Below are 22,157 nucleotides of genomic sequence, written 5' to 3' on the forward strand. Positions count from 1 at the left end.
CTTCTCCCACCTGTCTCGCTTTTGCTTCTTTCCTGTCTGTCTCTCATCTGATTTCACTCTTCTTTTTTTCTCTCTGACAAGATATATGTTTGCCCTCCCACCCTCACACGCACGCCGACACACACGCACCGATGCACACATCCCCTTCTTTCTTTCTGTCCATCTTATCTGGATCTCTACCAGCCCGCCAGTTCTGGCCCGTTGCCTGCCCTCCTCGGGGAGCACAGCTGAGCGGAGAGAAAAGAGGAGCGACGCCTAAAGCCCGGCCTCCTTAGCCTGATCATATAGACACACACATACACACGCACTGTCATATACTCACACCACTAGAAATGTGTGGGTTTATACATGAGCATGTTGCAGATTGACTAAATTGCAATTCTCCTGCGTGCATTTCCTGATGAATCACAGTTTTCGCTGTACTGCAAATGAAATTGCGCTTTGTTGTTGTTTTCTCTCCTACTGGAACTTTGTGATTGTACAGAATAAACAATTTCATCAGACTGGCCTTGCAGAAATTTCAAGGTGTGCAGAGTGCCGGTAACAGAAGGCAGTGATGTGCTTCAGCCCTCCTAATAATGGTGAGAGAGCAGACAGCTACCTTCTCAAAGGTGACATTTTTTAGTGAAGTGCCGCTTGGCAGATCTTTTGCAGACAAATTCAGAGAGACCTTGGCTGACAAGCAAAGCGTCATGATAAAGGTTTGACATTCTCTACCTGCAAATGAAGAGAGTGCTAGTATTTGGAAATTAATACATTGTGACAGAGTCTGTCAATGGGAGATGCTCTCCTTGTTTTTTCTGAATTCTCTTAAAAAAAGAAACGCATGAATGAAAGGAAGCCTAGTCGTGTTGTGGGTGTGTTTCACAGATTTTACTGTTGGACCACAAACAGCCAATATGCCAGTTTTACAGATGTATAAGCTACCATGTATGTGGAAGTATGCCTGTGTGTGTGTGTGAGTGTGTGTGTGTGTGTGTGTGTGTGTGTGTGTGCGTGTGCGTGTGTTCAGCTCAGCCCCATAATGATCTCAACTCACCAGAAACTCCAGTTCTTTCTGTCATTCCCTTCCAGACTCTCTCCTTGTTCCTCTGTGTATGTTGGACCCTCAGATGAAGAGTCAGAAGTTAATATAAAAAAAAAGAAGAAATGGCCTGTTACTCTGGACACAACTTTAGACTTATTGTATCAAGAAAAGTGCAGGCGTAACTACATTGATGACAATGACGTCTCCATTTGTTTTAGGTGGCTCAGTGAGCAGCCATCATTAATGTTGTTTATTACATCATGACATGTCATTAATATTAGCAAACTTATTAGATGTCTCTTTGCGCCTGACGCTAATGAGTCAGTTTGCTGACGTTATGACTCTTTGTTTTAATATTTCAATGGTTTCCCAAAAATGAAACAAGAAGGAAACACACAGGAGACATGTTTGCTGTTTCCCACTTTCGATCACGCTCCACTCGTTCTCATCCACGTTAGTCACATTAGTTGACTTCTGATTCCACTCGCGTCCTTTATTCAACATTATAATCTAATGTTAAAAGGTATAAAATTTGGGGGGTAACACTTTATCTTACGGGTCTTAATCTCTGAAATATTTCTGAATAATTATATAGGATATTTTATGGAAAAAATTACTTGGTACTAAAACTTTTATGGGAAATGGAGACAGAGCTCAACTGGTACACCTACAATGAATGCAAATGCATTTAATTCAATATATGTGGATATATCTATATGGCTAATGTGGAAGTTTCTAATAATAATTGAATAATATTTAATAATATTTACTGGTGTCTAAATGGAGCTTCAAAGGAAATATGAAATTATATAGTTCTTACTGGGAAAATTCCCAAAGAAAACATAGGGATATTATCTGGAAATTGCAAACTCATAAAACAGCAGTTCTGTTTTGCATTCAAACGATAGACTGGGAAATAACCGCTTCCCATTTTGTAAATGCAGAATTATAAAATGTACAGTATAACTGCAATAAAGCAGTTACTTACCACCAGGTATAAAAACACACATCCATGCGATGCCTTCCTCCCACAGCCCAGCATGTGATCTACCTTTTCCATCTATTTGACTGGTCTTAAGAGAGGCTTTGTTACTGCTTATCAAATTCACAGTGTTTAACAAGGCATCACCACGGCTACAGCGATCGTGGCAGAAAACCTGCCCACTATCAGGCGCCTGAAGGGCAAACACTAACCTCAAGTGTGTACACAAAGAGAGTGATGTGAGCACGCACATGCATACGTAGGCATGCATACAGTACACAGCACGAGAGACACGTGCACCTGTTCGCGAAGCACACACGCATACACACAAACACGAAAGCACCTACTCACACATGCCAGCAGCAGCAGTGGGCGGTCCCCGGCGAGGCAGAAACACACTAATGGATAATGACAGGGCTTGACAGCAGGAGAGTGAGCTGAGTCACTCTGGGCGCGCAGGCAATGAATAAAAGAACGGGAGTGCTGTCTGAATATCCCTCACTGACTGGATTTCCTTTGATACCATACTATTCCTGCCAGTCTCCCTTGGTAATCCTGCTCATTACACTGTGCTGTCCCTCTATTGTGAGACTGGCAGCAGCAGCCAGTATGAGAGCAGAACAGGAGAGCCAAAAAGCCGTCCTAACCGGCTGGCCAGAACCACAGAGAGGCTGTAACCACTACTTGTGTTTTCTCGTCTGAATCTCGATGATCACTTGAGCATTCAGCTTTCGCTGCAGACCTCTCTTGCCGTCATTGGCTGACACGGAAACACGAGCTCTGATAAATGAGCACGTCTCAGCCCCAATTGTCCAAACTGTACAAAAGCACCAGAGCTGCTGATGTGCATGTGGTGCTCTTGCTGAAGGATGTGGGGTTTGTAGATGTTTTGCTCCTGTGTCATCTGCTAATAGGAAGATGCGCCCTTTTCACATCGGAGGATGCAGTGAATCTATACTGTTCAGTGAAAGGAACCAATTAAAAAAGTTCTGTGAAACCTGTCAGTCATATCATTGAACTGCTTTTTGATTATGGTGAGTGCTGTTTGACAGACACGCTCTCAGACAGAGATTACTTGCTGTTTCGCTTCTTGCATCAGCTAATAACAGAGATTGGCTGTGTGAAAAATATCACTGTGAAAGCTACCAGTCATATCATCTTATTGTCTTTGGATGGATCTGCCCCACTGAGTTAGGTCCAATTAAAAGCATCATCAGGCCAGAGCTCTGCCCAGCGTTGGCTTGTTGTTCACAAGACCACAGTCTGGCCCAAAGCATCCTTTCTATTGTCTGTTTTCCCAGAGCCTCAGCCAAAAGCAGCTCTGACAAAAGGCCATATGTCTAGTTTGTCTGATTAACCCACTACTTTTTTAGCTAATCAACTTGTGAAATCTATTCCATTGCTTGCGTTTTGTTCCCTCCCATTCCAATCGGACACGTTAAATGTTGCGCTCTCCGTCAGTGTCACATTGACACGTAAATGCTATTCCAATTATTCTGCGCCCTCTCTGCTCGCTGTCAAATTACCAGGACTGGGAGCAGAGGATGGTGCTCACTGCACCTCTCTGGCATTTTCCCTGACAGGGAGAAGAAAGGAGCCTGAGATGGCAGAACGAGGGAGGGCTCGGGGCTCAATGAGCACTTTAAATGCTGAAGCCAGGTAATCAGACAGAGTCAGCGAGACCAGGAGAGAACTGTAGGATCGAAGATGTTTTGCTACGGACGGTTTTCAGCTGATTTTCCAGGAAATACTATAGTTTATGAATACCCGACCAGGTGCTTCACACAGTCACAAAATAGCATGAAAATGCTTGCAAACTGAATTCATGCTCCCATATGAACAGCTGTTTGTTTTTTACACAGTAGGCAGCAATAAGCAGAGGCTTAGACAGGTGCAAAGCATGTGAACAGAAGGCTCAGAGTTTGGCCTTGAGCTGGCGAAGCAGAGTACAAAGCATTTAATGAACAACAAAAGGAGGGTTTGGTTAAGAGCATTCAATAAAAACATGTGCAACAGAGAAGTTAAGTTCGTAGAGCGAAGTTAGCTGCAGATTTCACATCTCATTTTTCATTTTTGATCAGTTTCTAGGTCTGTATCTGCCCCAGCATTGATGCTTTTATTCAGGTGTGGGCTGTTTTTGTTTTCTCCACAATAAGCAGAGCGAGGAGCTGGCAGTCAGCAGCGTGTAAGCTGCAGCAAAACCAAACTGTGTAACTTAAATGACACCTCAGCTCTGGGGACCTTGGGGCAACAGCCATCTGACGTGTGTAGAGTTATTTCAGGCATAAGAGAGTGTCAGTCAGTGCAACAGCCCCAGCAATCGCACACACACACACACACACACACACACACTCACACACACACACACACCTCTCATTAGCAGAGAGGAGAGGGGTTGAGTAAGTGCTGCTCTGTTCAGATGTTCACACACACTTCACTACCTGTCAGAGCTCTGTGGGACGAGAGGCTTCTGTGAAAAAAAGTGTCTAAGAAGGAAACTTTTACTGTCATTATTTCCATCGTTATTACTATGCAGAGCAGAAGACGGAGAGAATCCCGTCGTAGGCACAGGAGCTGTAATGGTACAGATTTTGTAGCCGTGATGTTATATTTATTCTCTGTGCTATTTTTATTGTTTTGCTGGTTATCAAGTTTGTAGCCGGGGAGAGACGCAGAGGGCACAGGCGGGAGCAAGAAGAAATTATAGGTTGGAGACTGGAGGCCAGAGGTGATGCGCTGGTGAGGAGAGGAGTGGAGGGGAGAGAGGAGATAAGACACTTTGGTTAGGATCTGGAGGGGGAAAGAATGATAATGGAGGGAATGTAGGGGATAACAGAGGCGAGACCAGAGGCGAGTAAGAAGAAAACAGGAAAGTGCTCAAGGCTAATCAGGAGTTGCTATGAAGGCCTGGAATGGTCTTGTCTGTGGGGTGGATGGAGCCCAGAGGTGAGCTAGCAGGCATGTTAAGAATGCATGGCTTCAAGGCCACTTGCAGAGAAATACGGTTGCTTGGAGGAGTGAACCAAGGCACTAGGGCTGTTCTTTCCAAATAATACTGTGTGTTTGCTTCTGACAGCACATCAGTCAGAGCTATTTGCTTTTCAGTGACAAAGAGATCTATTAAATTTCAGTTTTAATTAGCTCTGCGTGGGTCATCACAAATTCACTCAAATTAGAGCTCGTTTGCCATATTTAAAGGTAACGATCTACTCCTCAACCTGTATATTGACCCTCATTTAATAAGAGAAGCCACTGAAAGACACTAAAAAGTAATTCCCTGCAAAACCGCAGAGGAGATGCTGCAACTTATTATCACTGTTTGTCAAGCTGTCAGACATTCTGCCAACAGTCACATTGCGTGTCAGTCACAACTCCAGAGTTCCATCATTTTTATCAAATCACAAGGTAATTTGCTTCCTCAAAAACTTTCTAAAGGTGTCAACCGATTCTGTGTTTCTCTATAGAGGTAAAATTATGCAATGAAACTGAACTTGTTCAAACAAAGCTTAAGCCCTGTTGGCAAAGAATGAATATTGTCCACAGTGATTCTCTGGTTTTTGAAGTCTGCAGAGATATCAGTGACTTTAACTGTTATGAATCTGCTTTTCTGTTCATTGTAAAGTACAAAAATACAAAAAATATCACAATACTCTATAGAAGGCTGGAGTCTCCTGATTGTAAACGATTGCAGTGACTTTTCTATCTTCCCTTTTCAGTAGCACTTTGGTATTTATTGGTTTGAATCTTTTTTTAGTGCAAAAACTCACCAGCATTGTCCTTATATGACTGTATACAAGACGCAATAATAGTATGGCTTATCCTCCAATAATGTAATGAAATATAGGAATGAGGCTAGTGTTTCATTGATTGCATTTGGTTCCAGAGTATTTTTGACTCTCTTTCTGCATGTCCACGTGTTGGACTGACGTGAACCACCGGCAGAGGGGGAACACTGACGCTTTAGTATTCAGCCGCGGTCCCTGTGCTTTACTCACATGTCTGGACTCATCAGTCGCTGCTGTAATCAGTAGTGCTCTGACAGGAAAACAAGGGGTGTGTAGGTGAACGTGAAGCTAACTCAAATGAGAGACCAGGGTAAACAGTGACAGGGCCAATTCCAGTTCCCAATCTCACTGCAAATAGAGGTGAACAGGGGAGCACGGAGACTTAACGAAGACATAGCAGCATCTGATCACAGCACCTCAGCGCAGCGCCAGTGTACCAACAGGTCACAGTGAAAGGCTTTGGCATTGACTTTAATCTAGAAGAAATGAAAAATTGGGGCAACAACAGACTTAAACTATGTCATCAAACAACTCATTGAATCCTGACCAAAGCCAGTGCACAGAGTCTTAAATGGCTTTGTGAAAAGAAAAAAAAGAAAAATTACAGCAGTAGGCGTGCGCAATTATGTTTTTTAATAATTTTATTTGTTTGAAACTCAGCATCCCTTCATCAATAAGCCTTCAGGTCGCTCTCATACCAAAGAGAGAATGTGGTGGATGATGAAAACTGGTGCTTTACTCTAAAAATACAAAGAGAAGGACTCAATTTCAGCCAATTCCAGACCAGTGGTTTTTTCAGCCGCTATGGCTTTTACCAAATAATAACAATAATCTCTGCAACATTTATGAGATGCAAATGTCCTTTTCAGATATTACTGAATTGTTTTGTGTTTGAATCATAGAGATATAGTATCATTCAGTGACGTGGTTTTTATTTTCATCTGTTTCTCTTCAGATAAATGTAGCTTGTATTTCATGTCTGTGGTCCAACAGTGTGAGGAATCACCTTTGTTTAACAGGTGTGTCCTAACCAGCTGTCTAAGCAAGCTTTCAAGCCTTTTGGAGGTTTCATTTGCTGTGAATTTATTCATTTAGAATGGAGCATGAGGCTTTTGCTGAAACAGGCCCTCCTGGACGTGATTGTCCCCTATCAGCAGGGGGGAGGGAAGGAGAGCAGAGGAGGGTATCTCAAGTAGATATGAGCTTGGAGACTAATCAGCTGGACAACTGTGGGTCAGATCTTTAGGATTTGTTTTTTTTGTATACTGAGCTTCAAGAACTGGATGACCATGTGGTGTAGCAGGAAGGTCTGTGGCTGTAGCGGCTGTTCTTTGTTTACTGATCATTGAAAGTTCCATGTTGTTGTTGATGCCGCGTTGGTCGTGAATGAGGTCACTGTTGTCAAGATATGGGTGGTGGAAAACGGTTTGTGTTGTGAGGGAGCTGAGGAGCATTCCCTTTGTTTCCAAGCCCTTCAGGTAAAGGAAGGATGGAAAAGCCCATTACTGATTCTTGATAGGCATTAACACAGTTAATGAAGACTCCAAGAATGGTTGGATCATCTGCATTTTTCAAGTCATTTGTGACAGAAGGTGTGCTGTTACAGGACGCAGCCCTGATTGTGCTGGTGTTGGTGTTTGCAGTGGGGGTGAGTGGGTTTCAATGTTGGTCTGTTGCTTGAACTTACAATAACTGACTTAGAACAGAGCTGAAATCAATGAAGAGTAATTTGCTGTGACTGGCTAGGTTTTTCAGGAGTAAATGCATAAGTCAAGTCAATTTTAACCCAATAATCCTAAATCACATATTCACCTGAATGGCCTTCACAGTCTTTACAGCACACCATTCAGCATAGGAAAAACTCCTCAAACCAACCTTTAATGGGGAAAAATGTAAGAAACCCTTAGGAACAGCAACAAAGTAGATCCCTCCTCCAGGCAGACAGACATTCAATAAAGTTGTGAAGTTGGAGGAGTTACTTCGGGCGCCCCTTGCTTCTGGAAGTGAAAGTCCCATTCATTTTCTCACAGATAGTGCTCTCTGACTCACAATTGGAGCACTTCCACTGCTTGGATCGGCACGAAACTTTCCAAGTGAAATCATCAGCACATAAGATGAATTGCTGCATTAGAAATATCTGTTTCTCTCTGAAAGTACAAGCGTGTGTACATAAAAACATTGAGGTAGGCATTAACAACGACTCCCAAGGTGCATTTTGGTAAGAAACAGCCAATCACTGAGCTTAAAATATTGATTCGTGTGCCACTAACAGCAGGTGGAAGCAAAAGATGATGAAGACTGGAAACACTGCAGCTTAATTCATTTTTAAATTTCGGTTCAGTTGTGGGTGAATTGCAGAACTGTGACGCCATGTTTTGTTCTCAGCTGTAACGACGTAGCGTTCTGATTCGCGCCTCAAGGCTCGTGGGTACTGCTGTATTTAGACCTGAGTATTAAGAGAAAATTTGAATGGGTATGCAGCATGGCGAAAACCAGCGTCTTCTCCCTCTTCACAATGATCACTGCAAACTGAGGGAGACTCTGGCCTAAATGTTTGCGTATGTTTCACAACAGTCCATCGTTTTGAAAATTCTACTTATTCTTAAGTGCAGTCCAAGTATGTTAAACCAACTTTTGCCTGAGAGTACAAACCAGTTTACTCATAACATGGAAGTATTGATTATGATCAAATTCATGCCATTTTTATTGGGTATGAATGAGCAATATAATTATATTGCTATAAAGTAGATTTTCGGCTGAATCTTTTGATGTTCAATAGGGTAGCGTTGTTTTTTTCAGATTTGTGCTTTTTATCCTACATGTTACTCTGAGATACAGCAAATGTCATTGCCACATTTTTGCACAGTCTACAGCTACATCCTTCTATTTCATAGACTAAAGTCCATAAAGTTTGTCAGAACTGCAGTTTTCATCATAGTGTGTCTGTCTTCTCTCCCCTTTGAATAGTTGACTCAGTACTCAGGCTATAGATACATGAGAGCACATCGCTCCTCTCATGCCATCATCAGCTCTGTTGAATCCTCCTCTTTATCCAGCCTTGCTTGTGCAAATTCCAGGACAGCATACAGCAGCTCCGCCTGCAGACTTTGTGTGAACTCCTCCAAAAAAAATTCAGGCTTTCAACCAGAAAAACTTTACAAAATCAAAATCTCCATTTGCTGCGTGGACGTTTTGAATCCCGTTGGCTTCCCACCGTCATGGGAAGGGAGTGATTCACAAAGGGAGTACTGGAGTGTTTTACTCTGCCTAGGTCAAGAGCTCAGCAGCATCCAAATAAGATATGTGCCAATTAAAGCCTCCCGCACCGAGATAATTCACTTAACCCCAGGCTAGCAGCTGACAGGTAGCATTTGTTTACACATCCCTCCTCATGCAAGCCGCCAGGCCCCATCCTCTACATGATATTACAACAAGCCGCCTCACACCACCGCCCTTTTCAGCTCTCTGACGCTCTGTTTCCATGGAAATGTGCCCTAGGAAGTCTGTGCGTCTCCTAACCTTGAAAGTACCCCAAGTAGGATCGACTCTGAGAATATATTGTTGTCAAAATGAATTGTCATAACAGTAATCAGTGCCACGTTTGATACCTCCTTTCAGCAGCTTGCTATCTGTGTAGTTCATTATTTCCCCTCCTGCTGTGTTCTGTGCCCAGTGTTACCAGCATGAGAGAAGAATCTGAAGATTGCATGGAAAAACACTCCCGATATTGGAGCAAATTAAAACATGAGGCAGATTATGATAGCTACCCACTTTATCGCCCCACAGAGGCAGTTTCTCTTTATCTTGAAAAGCAGATTCACACATTTTTGTCTCTGTAAGGAGGGTTTTCTTCCCTAAGCACTATACACTATGTCCATTAAAGGAAATACATCCCATTGCCTCAGTTTCATCATTTAATTACTTTGAGATAAAGCTGCTCTTCTCTGTAAAATCAGCTTTTTTTTTAGGTTTCATAGTTAAAAATGGTCAGTACATCATTGCTGGAATATTTTTTATGCATTTTGAATTACATCTCAACAAAAACATATATTAATTCAGTATACCACCTTAAAATGTCACATGCTTAACAATTCCCAAATTAATACAAAGGAGGACGCTTTGATGGAAGTGATGATGCATGAGCTGCTCTGCTCAGCTGCTGCCTCAGAACAGGAGAGCAAAGTGCTCTGAAAATAGTGCAAAGTTGTTAATGTAGCACCGCCGCCTCACATCTTAAACATCACCGAGCTCAGTTTTTATCTCACTGAATGTTGATGTAGTCTTTGTATGCTTAGCCTGTGCTCTGCTACGCACAATTATGAGCCAAACCATGTGTTATTTATGGAGCATGGAAGGCACACTGATTTAATGCGTCGGGGGATTGGAGGAAGTGCCCTCGTTTTCATTTGAATTGCAACTAATGACAGAGCCACATCCCTGACAATTTACGACTCCCTCCAACATTTGACCTTCATGTGGGTTCAGAGGTGGAAGGGGAACCCATACATGGCATTGTGAACATCATGTTATTTATGGATTTCACTAATAACTCTATCCTCATGTGCTCCCTCTGAGGTGCAGTAAAAAGGGATTGAGCTGAGGAGGTCAGAGGGATGACATGATGGAGTTAAAGAGGGGAGCTCAAGAAGCAGGTGAACACTCCACTGCTTAGCAAGTCACGATATTACATTGTCCTTTACCAGAAAAATTACCACATGATCACATAATGTGAATATTTTTATTCAAAGCTGCAGCATGAATACAGCGCTGATCTACACTAAACTAAATGTAATCATTTCATTTAATTAATAAATTTCGAGTTGATACTTGTTTCGTTTTTTTTAATGCTGGTGTATATGTTGTTTAAAACGCTGTATTCCTGCCAGGGTCCCTGGAAAGAGATTTTGTAACCTCAGTTGGACTCACCTGGTTTAATTAAAGGAATGTAATATAAAGTCATAGTGCCATATCATCCAGTGTGCTTCCCTGACTATGTTGTAGCTTTAGAGGAGCGTAGTCATCTCTGAACTTTATCATCCTCTATTGATGAGCAAAAGGAACTGCATCAACACTGACGGAGGAGAGGGAAAGCCTCTACTCCACAGCCCTTACCATAAATCTGAAGCCTGTAATTATCCAGTGCTGCAAACACACAACAAACAATACCGACTAATACGGTGTAATTAGGACACAGAGCCAGAAACAGAAATGTCAAATGAATACAGAAGCTATCACCATGCAAAATGCTGCAACAATGAAACGGCTTTGTCATTTGGCCTGAGAAGAAGACATTTCAGTTCTGACGCTTTCTAACCTTTGAAGGTGGTGTGTTTTCTGATGCCAGTTGCTTGCTCATGGCACTGTGCTCCATCAGTGAATAGTCCAGTAGGTGGAGAGTGGGAATTCCTGTCACAGAGGAGTTTTTATTTGAACAACAAAATGAAAGTTTTTAATTGCCAGATATCTCAGCACCTGGAAAAGTAACAGGGTATTAATCTACTAGCTAACTAAGTAAATAACACAAAATATCGTCTCTGCTACAGTAGTACATGTATTTTGATCTAGATGAAACCACAAAGAAAAGGTAAACATGTAGTTAGTCAACCCTGTCGGCTGGCAAGAACTTCCCTCGTTGGCACTGAATCTTTTAGTAATACCACAATCTAAAAAAAACTCTCATTTACAAGAAAAAGATCTGCAGTGTTAGTCAAGTAAAAGTACAGAAGTATTACCAGGAAAATGTACAAAACAAACACACTGGAAATTATCACCTAACATGTCTGCAGTTCTTATGGTTCAGCATTAATGGAGCCTTCACAGATGTGCAGGGGGTGCATTAGTGCCGTGTGCACTAATGCACCTCCATGCCATCACGGATGCTGGCTTTTGAACTGTGCGTTGAAAAACTTTCCTTTCCTCTTCAGCCCGCAGGACGCTGCGTCCATGATTTCCAAAAAGAATTTCAAATGTTGACTCGTCAGACCACAGGACAGTTTTCCACTTTGCCTCGGTCCATCTTAAATGAGTTCGGGACCAGAGAAGGCGGCATCGTTTCTGGGTCTGGTTTATATATGGTTTAATCTTTGCATGGTAGAGTTTCATCTTGTATTTGGTTTTTGGGAGTGTTCCTCAACTCATGCAGTGTTGTCCACTACAGAATCCTGTCTGTTTTCAATGTAGTGCCATCAGAGGACCTGAAGACCACGGCCATCAAATATTGGTTTGCAGCCTTGTCCCTTATGTACATAGATTTCTTCAGATTCTCTGTATCTTTTAATGACATTATGTTCTGTAGAGACTGAAATCCCCAAATTCTTTGCAGTTTTACGTTGAGAAGGACTCAGCCTCTCTGGGAGGCTCTTTTTATACCCAGTCATGTTACGAACCTGTTGCCAGTTAACCTCATTAATGGTGAAATGTTCCACCAGGTCTTTTCTTTTGTTTCACAACTTTTCCAGTCTTTTGTTGCCACTGTCCCAACTGTTTAAGTCCAGTGGGGGACCTTTGTTGCATCACTCTCTACCTCATCTCTCTACTGTCTGTAATAAAGGCATTAAAATGGCTAAAGAATTCTACACTTATTTACAGTACTTGAGTAAATATTTGTACTTTCGATCAATGGGTATTGGACTTAAATCGTGACATGACCCATGACCCTGTGGAATGGAATCCTAGGCCTCTGATTGGACAGAGATTCATATTTAGCATTTGAGATTTAGTATGTAAAACTTTAATTAATCAAATCCGAGTCTGTTAGTATTACTCTTTTGAAGGGGTAAATCCTATTGATATGATTCCTTCTATGGTTCCTCCTAAAACAGTGGGAAGAATCTGTTTCTTTGTGTGCTGGTTGTTTGCTTCATTTACAGAACATCGTAATTGATCGGATTAAAGACGTGTTATTGAGTCATTCTTGGCCAAGTCTGTGCTGTGAGTTGTGAACACCTAAAAAAATCTTAACTCTTCCAAATCTTCCTTCACAACACAAGCCAGTCGACAGAGGATGATAAACACAAATTTGACATGGTCCGTGTTTGGTCTTTAGGGAACCTCTGCTAGCATGTCTTCAATCCCCAATCACTGATTGCTCACGCATCACCTCCTCCTCCCCCGCAGCTGGAGGGCCCAGTCCTGGTGGATTTCAGCACCAGCTGAAACATCGTTTTATCTCTTACCACAACAACTGAAAACATCAATGGACCAGAGCTTAAAGCCCAATACCTCTGTTCTCAAGCATTTTCCTCTGATAAACCACACCAGCATGCCAGAGCCCCATATTCCCACACAGAGTCAAGTGGAGGAGGCGCATGTGTGCAGAGTGCAGGTGTGGGTGGTTTGTTGGGTAGAGAGGGGAGTGCAGCTGGTTGGGGTCACAGTGGCTCAGTGTGCTGAATGACTAATGAAAGGTTTATGGTGGCGCAGCATGACTGCCTAGCCTGAATAGTGGGCTTGAGGAGGACACGCCTTGTCTGGCTTCTAGCACCCTCCTTGCCCGTCTCTGGATAAAACCAGGCATTTAACAAGTTCTCCCAGAACAGAGAGGCCACAATCCTTCACTTAACAAGCTCATTATTTCACATTGTTTTTGTCCTTTGCTCCTCCTCGGCGGCGGTGGCAGGGAAAAGGATGTTTGATGTGTGTCTTTGTTAGAGAGTTGTACAAGGGTCTTTGAGAGAGAAGGATGATAATGGATCTGCTAATGATGTGGCCCTTGCTTATATGGATCTTTGCAGTAATGCGAGGTTGTCTGCATGAATATTCAGAGGCTTTGTGTCTGACAGAGAGAGGTGGATACTCAAGGTTACATTAGAGGGCAACAGAGGACAAGGCTCAAGAGCTTTGCTGCTTTTAAAACAGCTTCCATCATCAGCAAAATTACAGTGAAATACCTGAGAATCAAAGCAAAACTGATCAGAGGTCCTCTTTTGATCTGTGCTGTGAGCAGAGGATTTTATATTTGTATGACTTTACCAGAAGCCTTGAGAGCTTCGCCGATGGTTTGAAATTTGATGTCTGGGCACGAAAACAAATTGAGCTTTATGAGTTGACAGTTTTCTATCTATTCCACCATTCTGCATAGGTGCATTCAATCTGAATCTTTCCATTAGTGCTGCAGAACATCCTTTTTGTCAGTGCAACAGTATACAGTAACAACAAACCTCTACACAGTATAAACCTCTAATGCCTCTCAACTAACTTAGAAATTATACCTTGGAAGAAACACTCACTTTTAGATTATTTATAGAATTATTTCTGGAAAATTTGGAGCTCCTAGTATGTGGAATTACTGGGGTGAATTCTCTGCATCGCACAGATGAATCCTCAGTCTTAACAATTCATCACTGTTTCACCGCGCAGCAGTAAAAATCAATGGCATACTTATACTGAGTGGAATTGACTGAGTGTGAAATTGCAATCAAACAGCAACTATTATTACCCTCAACCAAATAGATACTACAGAGATAAATGATGTTTACAAATCCCCCTGAAATTCAGCTTACATTGTTATATTACTTCTTTCAGTTATAGTCTATCATGGACAAATGCTCCTCTTGTGAAATGTAATTCTGGCTCCCTTCTTGTATTAGAGTATTAGATTATCAGAGCCAGAATTCACATGCTATTAAAGATTTTAAAGCTTAGATTTATGTCATCTAATCAAGCCACGTCAGATTTATTTTTAAAACAACTTAACAAGACACCTTTGTCACAAGGTGCTGAATATGACAACTGTGTCCTGTGCACTCAGTTCAGTGCCTGAGGCTTAAATCTAATTGATCGAATCTAATTTCTGCATTATAGTTTTCCTGTTTCTCAGAAGTCTTTCCCTTCGCAGAACAGGTGATATAAATAATATCCAAGAAACTAAGTACATGTATTGCATCAAACATTTTTATCTTGAATTCTGTCAGTGGTTCAGCCGACTGAAAGGATTTAAAATTTTACTCTGCTTGAAGGTGCAGCATGGAGTGGCAAAGAAAAACCGTCCTGACATCAACAGCTGTGACAAACTTGTAACAACTGCCAGACAAAACACCTCGTAGAAGGAACCAATTAAACCTTTGGAGATTTCAATTACCACCTTGATGGGGCTTTCAGGATCGATAACCATGTGTGTATTTTGACAAGATGGTCAGGGCTACAAGGGGCTCGCTCCGCTCCATCAGTTTAGAACAGCAGACACTGAAAGACTGTCGCTATCATTGCGCTTGGATGTGTTTCCCTGGCGATGGCATCTGTGTGTGTTGTGATAAATATTCATGTGTTTCACACGAGCCAATGTAAACTAATATCAAAGATGCACATCCTATATGGACTATCATTAGGGTTAGGAGATCAAATAGTGCAGCAGCACCCAAACAAGATTAGAAAATGTGGCAAGCCACCTCAGAGCTCTCCAGCACATACTAATCGAAGAAAAACATTGCATCTGGGCAGCGCATTTTATTCCCTCCCCACCGAGGCGTGTTTAAGTGTGAGATGGGGATCTGCAGATCTCATCACTTAGGGAAGGTTGCGGCCTGCATCTACAGCCCCCACCACCCCCACTCTTGTGCAGGTTCCTATCACTTCCACCCTCAAATTGGAAGTGACAGGCCACTCAGGCAGAGGTGTCTTTGACCCCCCCCCCCCATCAGCAGCCATGCAGCTCCACTCAGAGCTGTCAGCCTGATTATATAGCAGCAGGACGGGGGGACCTAAGGAAAGGAGATGTCCAGCTGGAGACAGACCACTAAACACGTCGTCTCTGCTGCTGCCGCACATCTGCCAATATACATACCACCTGTCCCCAAGGCTGCCACAAAACCAATCTGTAGATCTCTGTCACTCTCCTGCTGTCCTTAATCAACAAACTGCATCTTTCTCTGTCTTTCCTCTGGTCTGCAAGCTACATCCTTTTCAAACTTTCATTGGTTCATTTCTTTTTTTTTTCCTCCCAAATTAAAACAAGTAGCATCTCGTTTTCCCCCTCTTTCTTGTGCTGATTTTCTCCCCCGTCTCATCCTCAGCACTTGCTACTGGGAGCACAACTCATTTGCCAACTTTTCATGCTTGTGGCAGCTCATTACACAGATAGAGCTACCTGTCTTCCCTCTGTAGACTAGTTGATCAGTTGTGGTTTTCCTGGGGATCAAAAGTAGACGTGCTAAGTGATAGGAAGCGTTAAATTATCGCAGCCTCTGATGCATCAAAGGCTCCTTACTCTCTTCTACAAGGACAAAAATGCATGTTTACTTGAGTGCTGATTTCCTTGTCTCTTCTCTCTTCTCTCTCCCCAGGCGTGAAGCTTGGAAGCACTCCACGGCAGTCCAGAGAGGTACGTGTTTACTCCATTTCTCCCAAAACACAGATACACAGGTTGCTCCCAACTGTTCTCTGTTGCAAAAAAAAGTGATTGTCAGCCTTGTACCTCTCAGCGTGTCTGATAGCGTCTGTGTAGAGAGGCTGACCTCACACTGTGCATTCAGCCAGTCAGACTTTACTGAGTAAACGGTCCCAATTGAACCAGGCCAAGGTTCCTCAGGGTGCGATCACACCTAGTTTTGTTTTCCTTTTTTTTTTCTTCCACAGTAGACGCTTACAATTTTGGTTAGTGTACATCCATTCTGGATGAATGGTGAGCCAACATTATTAACAAAAGTATTCCATTAGGCTTTTCAAGCATTACAGGAGCTAACGGATAACAACAGACTATGATTATTAATCTTTTTGCATCCTTACAATATTGCATTTTGAAGGCAGTCCCTGTTTTCTTAGACAAGAACAAGTTTGAATGGAATTTTTCTCATGTGCCTGAACAAAACAAAACTAAAGCCCCAAGGTTTGAATAAACTGTTACAGGGGGTAAAATGTGTCCTAAATTTCCCTGTGGCTTCATAAAAGCATAAAGGATTTGAAACAGGCATCTATTATAGTATCATCTACAAGGTTCAGATACATGAAGAGAGCACAACATCATAACTGACTCCAAGACAATCCATAAAGTAGGTTTTAATGTCAGACACGCAGTGCTCGTACTACTGTATGTCCTCTCAGCTGACCCCTGCTTGCTCTCATCTCTGCTGTGAATGCCAGCACCAATGAGAGACTTACATCAGTGCAAACCCTGAAGAACTTGATGTTTGGCGCAGCCGTTGCTGCCCTGTGCTCGCCGTTCACATTAAAGAGCGAGGAACCACTCCTTCCCTTTTCCCCCTCCAGATGTCCCCGCTGGTGAAAGAATATGGCCATTTAAGTCAGAACGGGGACGAGCCAAGATTCATGATAGTCTTGTCACCTTGTCTGTTATAAAATTAAAATTATACATCCAGTCCATTGGCTTTATGATGCCATTACAGCATTTAATTGAAATAAAATGTCAGAATGCATGATTGCCCTGGGCATCAAATGATGCTAATCAGGCATTAGATGATTCGAATTTAGATTCCCCATTAAGTGTTTATAAGACATTTATATGATATTACAGCTCGGTTTATTGATAGGTCAGGGATGGCATTGGGCAGTGTGACATTTGCTTGCAACCAAGTTAAACCATTTTTTTAAGGTGCAGTGAAACAGCACCATCAAGTGGCTCATTTCAGTACTGAAGGCAATATGTGGGATGACTGTTGCTCATTAATAAAAGTATAGATTCTATGTTATTGTATACACATTGTCATCCGCAAATGCTGCTGTTTGTTTGGTCTAAACACATGTCTTCTGCTGTCTACTGCAACCTGAGTTGTCGTTCATTGTTTTATAGACTCTTTCTACGCAGGACAGAGAGAGAGGCAAACCTGACAATTATCAGGACCATCAAGCGGCAGAAGGCATCTTGTCCAGTCCGATCCCTCCAATGCAGTTCCCACACTTTGAGGACAGTAGACAGATGGCCACCACTGGGTCTCGAGAGCAGGACATAGGCTCCCTTCATGTCTCCAAAAGACAGCGCAAACTGCTCAAAACAAGTCCCCCAATCAATCACACCAACAACACTGTTTCCTCGTCCCCTTCCTCTCCTTCCTCCTCATCCTCAGTGTCCTCCTCCTCTGCCTTACGCTCATTTTCCCCCAATATCCTGGAAGCACGCCGGCAGCTGATGAAGGAGATCTGCGCTAAGTACAAAAGCAGCATCTCCAGGACCATCACACGTCATCATGTGAAACACCTCTACGTGGAGGACAAGTACAAGTTGTTGTACTGCCAGGTGCCCAAGGCGGGCTGTTCCAACTGGAAGAGGACCCTGATGGTGCTGGCAGGCCAGGCCCCCAATGCTCAGAGCATTAAGCACGACACAGTCCACTATGGCCACCATCTCAAGACACTGGACAGCTTTGACCGTCAGGGAATCATGCACCGCCTGGAGACCTACACCAAAGTCATTTTTGTACGAGAGCCCTTGGAGAGAATGGTGTCGGCATACAGGGACAAGTTTGAAAATCCTAACAACTACTACCACTCCCTGTTTGGGAAACCGATCATTTCCAAGTACAGGGTGAACCCATCCTGGGCAGCCCTGAAGACAGGCAGCGGGGTCACGTTTAAGGAGTTTGTCCAGTACCTGCTGGATGTCCACCGGCCTGTGGGAATGGACATCCACTGGGAGCAAGTCAACCAGCTCTGCAACCCTTGTCTCATAGACTATGACTTCATTGGCAAGTTTGAGAACATGGAGGAAGAGTCCAACTTTGTGCTGCGATTGACTGGGGCACCACCCAACATCACACTGCCCAGTTTTAAAGATAGGAACCCAACCGACACCAGGACCTCTATGCAGATAACACAAAAATATTTTACACAGGTCAGCACGTTGGAGAGACAGCGGGTTTATGATTTCTACTACATGGACTATCTGATGTTTAACTACTCCAAGCCTTTTAAAGATTTATATTGATTTACTCATATCAAGACGCTTGAATCACAGTCACATTCCACTACGTCTGCATCTCTCCCATGATAGAAATCTTAACATTAAAAGACTCCCTCACATGCTCACATGGATCTTTGCATCTAAGCAGAGGGATCAGAGGCCAATCTTCCTCTGAATTTCGCAAAAGCTGCTTTTTATGAATACATTTCTACCAGATTATCTCACTTTTTAGACAACTCTGAGATGAAAAGGTTCATGTGATGTCATGCTTAATACTCAAAATAGCTCTGAAATCCAAGTTATTTATTCACTACTGGCACATGGTGACGTAGGATATTAAAATGATATATGTTGTGCTTTTAAAAAAAGTTTATTAGTGTTCAACAGGCTTTAAATTATGCCTTACTGTGAGTCAAATAGCATTTGCAATAGCACTTTATGGTTTGATTCAGCCAAGGCACGTTCCTAAATGCAAAAATGATTTCAGCATACAGTGAGACATTGTGTGAGCGCCTACCACCGTCCTTCAGAACAATCATACCAAAATATTAATGAATATAGTTGTTTTAGTCCTTGGTTGACCTTGTATGAAGTAATGGTCTCCACCACGTGCTGCAATTTGTTCAGATGAAGTCTGCATTTTTTTATCTGAAAGATTTGTATTTACTATTTGACTTACAGCAGGATGGGCATCAGTATACCTCTATGTATCAATGCATATTAATACAGATATTTCATGTAAATGGTTTTGCTAAACAGAAACCGCAACAAAATGAATCACTATAAATAGTATAAATCTTTCAAATGTGTAAAGTGCTACCCACTTGGAAGCTGTGTGCACTTATTGTAGCATTTTTGTACTTCTAACTCTGTCGGTTAGGTTTGTGCTTTAGTCTAACACATACATGTACTGTCGGGCCCTCATGACTAGAGGTATTTGCTTGGGTGGCTGTTTTAAATCCAGGACATCTATGCCATGTGTCCACTGCATGGTACGGCTTGGCTTACCTCTCTTTTGGTTCTCCATTGTCAGAAGGCATGTTTAGTACCTGGTACCTGGTACTTTTTGGTATCGCCTCGGTCAAGTTTCCAAGTGACCTGAGCTGATGCTAAACGGTGGAGTGAAAACACGGCAGACCTCTGATAAGAGAATTGTCATTTAGCAACAAGTTGTCTTGTTGTTTGTGCTCTGACGTAGGATTTTCCAAACTCTCCTGTTTTTTGTCTTGCTGCCTTCAGCCTTTTCTGAAACACAGTTCGTCTCCTCGCTGTGACACAAACACCATCTCTTCAGTATCTTCTATGCTCCCCGTGTTTGTGTTGCGTTGAACAATATTTCGCGGCTGTTTCACAAGGCACCGCTGTGACGATCAGCCAAGAATCCTGTCAACATTGAAGGTCTACTATCTGCAATGAAAAATGAAACGGAGGAAAGTGCCAGGAACCGAAAGTGAGTAGAGTCGAGTAGAGCCGAGCCGTCCCATGCAGCAGAAACATGGCACTCAGTGCTTGCAGAGCACAAAGTGTTGCTGTCAACATCCTCAATTCCCGTTATTGTTACAGACTCACTAATCATTCAGTTTCTAGAATCGTTTGACAGCACTGGGAACCAAATGGAGAAGAGTCAACATTGCAGCAATCAGGCTAAAAAACTCAAAAGCAGATTAGCCTTGCAAAAATGTTTAATTTGGACGTTTGAGAAAAAGAAAAGAGAGCTCCCACGCCTCATCAGTTCATCTCACTAAACACCGCCTGAACAGCTATCACTTACACGTCTCAGCAACTCTGTACCCTCTGTATGTATCACATCTATTGTACACCATCTTACAGGCTTTTTACTGACACTACTGTGTTAAATTGTATAATGGGCATTCAGATGACTATATATTTTTCTATGTATTTCTAAAATATATATATTCAGTGCTTCTTGGTGAAGGTATGTTTATTTCCTTTTTGATGTCATTGATTGTTCTTTCAGTGATACCAGTGTAGAGTGTTGTGTAACAGAAGAGTTTCTTTCCAAAAGACAAATATCCACCAGCTGACAACCACAAATTTAAGATTGGAGTCCAAAAGACTGCAAATATCTGTGGAAAGTGCATAAGATGACTTTGACTGATGAATTGATAAAACTCTGTGCTTTGGAGGTACCAAAAGATTTTTTTTAATGGCAATGGATATAAAAAATTTTGGAAATTAGCTCTTTAATTACTTATCCCTAATCTGTTTGGTCTCTCAATAGGATAATAGACCCTGTACAGATGAGCTGCATTCCACCAATTACCCATCCTGGCTAATAACATTTTTACTCACAGCAACTCCACTGCTTGTGTGTGTGTGTGTGTGTGTGTGTGTGTGGGTGTGTGTGTGTGTGTGTGTGTGTGTGTGTGTGTGTGTGTGTGTGTGTGTGTGTGCATGTGTGTGCGTGCGTGTGTGTGTGTGTGTGTGTGTGTGTGTGTGTGTGTGTGTGTGTGTGTGTGTGTGGTACTGACAGAGCTGTTTGATGTTGTACAATCGTTTGTCCTGCATCTTTTGGAAACATATGTACACACATTGAAGGCACAGTATACTTTGTGTAACATTACTAGACTGCTGTACTCCCAACACACCACCCCGAGTCATCAAGTCACTTTCTTCTTAAGAACTACTTGATGCGATTCAGACCACATAGCAATGTGCACTCATGGCAACTGCACAGACATTGGCAATTCTTCAGTCCTGAGTTTTTAAATTAGGGCTCTTTTCCACGCCTTCATAAGATTTGACATGTCTAAGATATTGTACAATTTAATATGAGGTAAAAAGAAACCGAGGCATTCATCGGCTAATCGTGTGCTGCAAATCTTCAAGATTACATTGACTGAATGGAGACTTCAGCCAAGGTTTCTCCCCCGATTAACGTTCAGTTTAAATCTTCTCGCTTCACAGTTTGAGCTCACTGCACAGTGAGTATAATGAAGAGGTGATTAAATATGATGAGTATGTAACCAAAAGAATAGATGCAAATGAATATTTGTGCGGGTTGAATTTACAAAGAAATGCCTCGAATGAACAAAATCCAACAGAAGCGGGTCGATATTTTGCGAGGGCAAAGATGAGCCTGAGTTTCTCTGATGCTGGGAACGACCTATGGCTAACCTCCTGTTAAGTAGCAGTCACCATTCAGCTATACACTTTGCAGCTCACTGGAAACGTGTTTTATGTAACAAAATACTTTATAAAGAAACATATTTGCCTATGAGTAAAGGGAAATTCATATTATTGAAATCTATACACACTATAATCAACTTTTGAAGACCTTTAACGATTTTGGTGGTATTACCCTTCCACGGTGATGAATAGTGTATGAACCTTTGTCAGTATAGTGTGTTGGCTTTTGCAATTCCAAAAGGTAATCTTCGTTTAGGTTGTGGTCAGATTCTGTGTAGGTATAGCCAGCCTCTGACCAAAACAGCTACTGCATTCTGATGAGTATTACTCCTGCAAATACTCTGTCAGTCCCTGGCCCCACGC

At 42.3% G+C, this 22,157-nt stretch overlaps 1 protein-coding gene across 1 annotated transcript in view; it reads left to right on the forward strand.

Moving 5' to 3' along the window:
• Nucleotides 1-18,668, forward strand: part of LOC121610400 (carbohydrate sulfotransferase 8-like) — a 159,669-nt gene extending 141,001 nt beyond the window's left edge. Inside the window, exons 3-4 of the mRNA XM_041942480.1 lie at nt 16,075-16,112; nt 17,538-18,668. Coding sequence (XP_041798414.1) covers nt 16,075-16,112; nt 17,538-18,668 — 1,169 coding nt within the window. The remainder of the gene's footprint in view (nt 1-16,074; nt 16,113-17,537) is intronic.
• The last annotated feature ends 3,489 nt before the right edge of the window (nt 18,669-22,157 follow it).

Source organism: Chelmon rostratus, chromosome 1 (assembly GCF_017976325.1).
Source record: "Chelmon rostratus isolate fCheRos1 chromosome 1, fCheRos1.pri, whole genome shotgun sequence".
NCBI classification, from domain to species: Eukaryota; Metazoa; Chordata; class Actinopteri; order Chaetodontiformes; family Chaetodontidae; genus Chelmon; species Chelmon rostratus.